The sequence below is a fragment of the Gorilla gorilla genome, chromosome 10, assembly GCF_029281585.2.
Source record: "Gorilla gorilla gorilla isolate KB3781 chromosome 10, NHGRI_mGorGor1-v2.1_pri, whole genome shotgun sequence".
Classification (NCBI taxonomy): Eukaryota; Metazoa; Chordata; class Mammalia; order Primates; family Hominidae; genus Gorilla; species Gorilla gorilla.
Window position 1 is genome coordinate 48,399,149 of NC_073234.2, and position 5,886 is coordinate 48,405,034.

General features: G+C 54.3%; 1 protein-coding gene across 1 annotated transcript; it reads right to left on the reverse strand.

Moving 5' to 3' along the window:
- Positions 1 to 1,552: 1,552 nt before the first annotated feature.
- KRT18 (keratin 18) lies at positions 1,553 to 5,639 on the reverse strand. The gene is made up of 8 exons (XM_004053201.5): positions 5,518 to 5,639; positions 4,866 to 5,283; positions 4,045 to 4,127; positions 3,549 to 3,705; positions 2,810 to 2,974; positions 2,597 to 2,722; positions 2,112 to 2,335; positions 1,553 to 1,732 (listed from the first exon to the last, which is right to left on the reverse strand). The coding sequence occupies exons 2-8, from the start codon at positions 5,280 to 5,282 to the stop codon at positions 1,612 to 1,614; spliced, it is 1,293 nt and encodes a 430-aa protein (XP_004053249.1). The 5' UTR covers position 5,283; positions 5,518 to 5,639; the 3' UTR covers positions 1,553 to 1,611.
- Positions 5,640 to 5,886: the final 247 nt, after the last annotated feature.

The window sequence follows — 5,886 nt, forward strand, 5'->3', positions numbered from 1 at the left end:
TTCACCGTGTTAGCCAGGATGGCCTCAATCTCCTGACATTGTGATCTGCCCGCCTCGGCCTCCCAAAGTGCTGGGATTACAGGCGTGAGCCACTGTGCCCGGCCAGCTTTTTTTTTTTTGAAACAGAGTCATACTCTGTTACCTAGGCTGAAATGCAGTGGCATGATCACAGCTTGCTGCAACCTTGACTTCCTGGACTCAAGCAATCCTTCCACCTCAGCCTCCTGAATAAGTGGGACTACAGGTACATGTCACCATGCCCGGCTAATTTTTAAATTAAGAAAATTTTTTTTGCCTTAACCCAACATTTTAAAAATTAACCTAGGCCGGGCGCGGTGACTCACGCCTGTAATCCAGCATTTTGGGAGGCCGAGGCGGGCGGATCACGAGGTCAGGAGTTCGAGACCAGCCTGGCCAACAAGGTGACACCCCGTCTCTACTAAAAATACAAAAATTAGCCAGGCATGGTGGCGGGCCCCTGAAATCCCAGCTACTCAGGAGGCTGAGGCAGGAGAATCCCTCGAACCCAGGAGGCAGTTGCAGTGAGCCCGGATCGCGCCACTGCACTCCAGCCTGGGTGACAGAGCAAGACTGCCTCAAAAAAAAAAAAAAAAAAAAATAACCTAACCTAGGTCTTTGAGTGATGGATGCCTTGATCTTTAGTAGTTTTGTTTTGGCAAAACTGCTGCAATGAATATCTACATGTAATCATGTTGGGTTAGGGCATTTTCATACAAGTATGAAAACAGCCAAGGAAGACACAAAGTGGCATCCAATCACTCCAAAGGGTACAAGCAGGAGGATCACTTGAGGCCAGGAGTTCCAGACCAGCCTGGGCAACAGTGAAATCCCAACTCTATGAAAAATTCAAAAATTAGCTGGGTGTGGTGGCACTGCTGGGATTACGGATGTGAGCCACCGTGCCCAGCCTCGGTTAGTTTTAAGATGCCCATCCTTACCTATACGGGTGTTTACTCAGGGGCACCTCTTTCCTAGATGGGAACTTCCATGATCATTTACTCAACTTCTAGCCAGACCTCTAGCACCCTAAAAATCATATCTCCGTTGAGTGAATGAACAGAGTTGAGGGTACCATAGGTTTGGAGGATGAGTATGGCCTGGGGTTGGAGGAAAAAACTGTGGGTGGGAAGCCCTGGGCAGTGGGCCAAGGGTGTAAAGCAGCAGGGTAGGGGAGGGCCAGATGTGTCTCCCTGTCTCCTCTGTCCTCTGTCTTTGGCCTAATTTCCTCCTCTGGTTCAGATTTCTGCTAATGATCAGTCAGGGACCTTTTGAACACCAGATCGCTTCAAGGCAAAGATTCCACAATTCCCTTGTAGGGATCCCCACTGCCTGTGACCCATCACATCTACTGCTCCCTCCTCTGTCTCTGAGAAGTGTTTCCAAGAATACAGATCCCTCTTCCTTCTACACCCCAATCTATATGAAACCCTCAGGGGTCAGAGGTGGTTTCTGCTGGATCAGGGATGGGACTGTTGGGTTAGGGCATTTGTGCACAATGAAAACAGCCAAAAGAAGACAAAGTGACATCCAATGAACTCTGAACTTTTTATTGGCCTCCTGCTCCCCAAAGGGTACCCTGCTTCTGCTGGCTTAATGCCTCAGAACTTTGGTGTCATTGGTCTCAGACACCACTTTGCCATCCACTATCCGGCGGGTGGTGGTCTTTTGGATGGTTTGCATGGAGTTGCTGCTGTCCAAGGCATCACCAAGACTGTAACAGAAGACCAAGCCCAAGTTATAAACAGCCCCGTGGAGTAGAAGGGAGACAAGAAAGGTAGAGGGAAAAAGCCTCCTGACCTCTACCTTTATCTCCAAATCACCCTCAGCCTCTTCCTCCAGAAAACAGAAACTCAAGGCCAAACTTCATTTGCATACTAAGTACAGCTAGGGACAATACTTAGTTTGCTTTCTTCAATGGGGAGACCTCTGTAACTGTTACTCCCTTGAAGACACAGGAGCACCCACGGAGCAATGGCCCAGTGCTCAGTGGATACCAATGAACAGACACATGGGGTGCTTCCAAAAGCTCAGACTTTGGGGAGAAGTGATCTCCTGATCCCAGCACGTGTGGGTAGGAGAGCCCCACTCACTTAAAGTCCTCGCCATCTTCCAGCAGGCGGCGGTAGGTGGCGATCTCAGCCTCCAGCTTGACCTTGATGTTCAGCAGGGCCTCATACTCCTGGGCCTGGCGCTGTCCCTCTGCCCGGGTCTGTGCCAGCTCTGACTCAAGGTGCAGCAGGATCCCGTTGAGCTGCTCCATCTGTAGGGCGTAGCGGGCCTCCACCTCCCTCAGGCTGTTCTCCAAGCTGGCCTTCTGCAGGGGCACAGAGAGGAGGGGCAGGGTGAGCCCAGAGTCCCAGGACTGCTCATCCCTTCACTTTTGGAAACTTTTTTGGGCACCTGCTATGTGCCAAGTACTGGGATAAGGGATAGGAGTGGAGGGAAATGCAAAGAGGAAACTGACTCTTTCTGAGCTAAAGGAACTCATGATGCGAGGGATAGGATTGGGTTGAGACAGGGTTGGGCCTGAGGCCAAGTGAAGGAGGAGCTGGGCAGGTGATGTGAAGGCACTCACCAGATTTCTCATGGAGTCCAGGTCGATCTCCAAGGACTGGACTGTACGTCTCAGCTCTGTGAGCGTTGTCTCAGCAGCTCCAACCTCGGCAGACTGTGTGGTGACCACTGTGGTGCTCTCCTCAATCTGCAGGGTGGGGACAGTCCATCAGGCCCCTCATTCCCTGTCTGCCTCCCTCCCACACCTTGGCAGCCATCCCCTCCCCTCACGCACCTGCTGAGACCAGTACTTGTCTAGCTCCTCTCGGTTCTTCCGAGCCAGCTCGTCATATTGGGCCCGGATGTCTGCCATGATCTTGGCGAGGTCCTGAGATTTGGGGGCATCTACCTCCACGGTCAACCCAGAGCTGGCAATCTGGGCTTGTAGGCCTTTTACTTCCTAAAGGTGACAGGGGCAAAAGTGAGGAGGGTTCAGGGTCAGAGCTCCAACAAGGCCTTTCTTCTGTGATTGCCTCTTCTAGGAGGCCTACAGTTGGAGAAGAGACAGGAGGAACCCCTTGGCTTGCACTCAGGGCAATGCCAGTTCTGGCCTTTCTACTCCAGTGGGTAGAAATGCCACCCACTCACTGATGGTTTCTCTGTAACTTCACCCTGTTCCTTTATCCACCCTCCCCTTCACAAACCTGCTCCTTCTACCATCTTTTAGGAAGCGCTACCAACTCCATCTGCTGTCATTCCTTTATCACCCCCAGCTCCTAGCGTTAGCTGCTTCTACTTCTGTTCTCATCTCATTTTCTAACCCATATCATTTTGACCTGTAATTCAGGTGAGCCAGGGTGTACTTGACCCCCTGAGAATGCTCTTCATCAGAACGGTCTTATTTAAGAAGAGCCCAGGCTGCTATTTCTAAACTTCTTAGCAAGGCTACTTGCAGGTGGTTTGTCTTGTCTATTCTCCGACCCAGACTTCTCTTGGCCCCTCAATCCCTGGCCTGGCCAGTGGCCCCTGCTTGCCTCTTCGTGGTTCTTCTTCATGAAGAGCAGCTCCTCCTTGAGAGCCTCGATCTCTGTCTCCAGCTGCAGTCGTGTGATATTGGTGTCATCAATGACCTTGCGGAGCCCATGGATGTCGTTCTCCACAGACTGGCGCATGGCCAGCTCTGTCTCATACCTGTAGGAGTGGAGGTGATCAGAGGGGCCCCTATCTCTGATCCAGAACCTTCTCAACTCATGCCACCTACTAAGAGAAGTTCTGTGCCCATTGCAAACCAGCAACTTGAGTCAGCAATTAGGTGGTAATCCCCTGAGCACCACTCTTGGCACTTGGAGGACAGTATTCTTAAACGGGGTTATACAAATGAACAGTTAAATGAATACACTGATGGACCCTGACTCTCATCCACCCACACCTAACAGGATCCCACTGTGAGCCCCTAACTGACCCAGCCTGGGGAGCAGATCCTTCTTAGCTCCACCCCTGGACCCCCCGCTCTCTAGCCCCCAAACTTACTTGACTCTAAAGTCATCAGCAGCAAGACGGGCATTGTCAATCTGCAGAACGATGCGGGCATTGTCCACAGTATTTGCGAAGATCTGGAGGGATTGTAGAGAGAGGTTGTTCCATGAATAGAAAGCCAGGGATGGGTGGGGTGAGTGTGTAAAAAGTGTTATGTATCCTAGTGAAAACTTCCTGGTCCCAGGAATAGCCAGAGGCTCTCCCTGGACACCTATCCCTTTTCATCTAGCCCCACCCCATTCCCTCCTTTCCTGGATTCCCAGATCCCAGCACTCTGCCCCTCTTGGGAAGCCTCAGCAGGCTGGCTAGCTGGCTGGCCTGCCTGCCCAGAAGTGAGTCGCTACTAACAAGTCCTCTTCCTGGCCCTCTCCTGGCATTTTTTCCCTAGTGCACCTGGTCACTCTGGGCCCCCTACACCCTGGATTGGCTCCTCCCAAAGGAAGGCCTCTTGTTTACTCCTAGATGACTCAGCCTTAGCCACATCCGCTTAACCCTCCAATAGTCCCCATTCCGCCAGAGCCAGTGTCTCCTCCTCTTTACAGGCCTTTCCTTACCTCCCTCCATGCTGTCCACTTCCTCTGTAAAGCTCTCAACCCTGTCCCCTTCCCCCTCTCTCCTGGGAAAGAGCCCTCCCATGCCTAGCTGCTGCTCTTAGGGACCCTGTGGCTAGGTGCGCGGATGGAAATCCAGGTATGCCCAACCCCCTCCCGGTGGAGTAGGGGTTGGGGTGGTTATGGAATGACGGAAAGAGGCAAAGGAGTGTATAATTGGAGGGTCAGACAAGGCTGGGAGTTGAGGTCCCTCCCACCCCTTACCTGAGCCCTCAGGTCCTCGATGATCTTGAAGTAATGGCTCCAGTCTCTGACCTGGGGTCCCTTCTTCTCCAAGTGCTCCCGGATTTTGCTCTCCAGCCTCCGGTTCTCGGTCTCCAGGCTCCTCACTCTGTCCAGGTAAGAGGCCAGGCGGTCGTTCAGGCTTTGCATGGTCTCCTTCTCGTTCTGGATGCCTCCCATTCCTGCCAGACCCCCGGCTATCCCCGTGGCCAGGCCCCCGGACCCCATGCCGCCCCTGAAGCTGGTGGAGCGGGACACGGAGATCCGGGAACCAGAGCCCCCAGCGCCTGCATAGACGCTGGCCGCGCTGCTGACCGGCCGGGCGCCGTAGCTGGGCGCCTGGACAGAGCCCAGGGACCGGTAGTTGGTGGAGAAGGTGGAGCGAGTGGTGAAGCTCATGCTGTCCGGGGAGAGAGAAAGGACAGGACTCAGGCTTTGCGGACGACGGTGGCGGCCCGCGGGAGCCGCGCGACCCGAGTTATATCGCAGAGTGAGGCCCCGCCCCCGCCCCGGAGCCGCTTCGGAAGCCGGAGCCACAGGTGGACCGCTGGGAGCCCGCGCCCTCCGCCCCGGGCCGCCCCGCCCCGGGCCCCACCCCCGTGCCCTCCGCGCAGCCCTGCCAAGCCCCGCTCACCCCCCAGAAGCGGGGTGGCCAACCGGGCATGGACACGGGCAGCAGGTGTTGTTGGCCCTCGAGGCTGCTTTCAGGGCAGGAAATGACGTTATTATGCTCTTCTCCCCCAGGTGGAGGAGGTGCTGGCGAGTTTGAAATTTGGGAGTCTTGACCGGGCGCAGTGGCTCACGCCTGTAATCCCAGCACTTTGGGAGGCTTAGGCGGGCGGATCACGAGGTCAGGAGATCGAGACCATCCTAGCCAACATGGTGAAAACCCCTCTCTACTAAAATACAAAAAATTAGCCGGACGTGATGGTGCGCGCCTGTAGTCTCAGCTACTTGGGAGGCTGAGGAAGGGGAATCGCTTGAACCTGGGAGGCGGAGGTTG

What these genes read in the sequence shown, in the direction of transcription:
- KRT18 (XM_004053201.5), bottom strand. Translation starts at nt 5,282, where the DNA reads ATGAGCTTCACCACTCGCTCCACCTTCTCCACCAACTACCGGTCCCTG. An exon ending in TCGAGGACCTGAGGGCTCAG is followed by an intron (nt 4,128 to 4,865) that starts GTAAGGGGTGGG and finishes CAATCCCTCCAG; the next exon opens with ATCTTCGCAAATACTGTGGA. An exon ending in TGGACTCCATGAGAAATCTG is followed by an intron (nt 2,336 to 2,596) that starts GTGAGTGCCTTC and finishes GTGCCCCTGCAG; the next exon opens with AAGGCCAGCTTGGAGAACAG.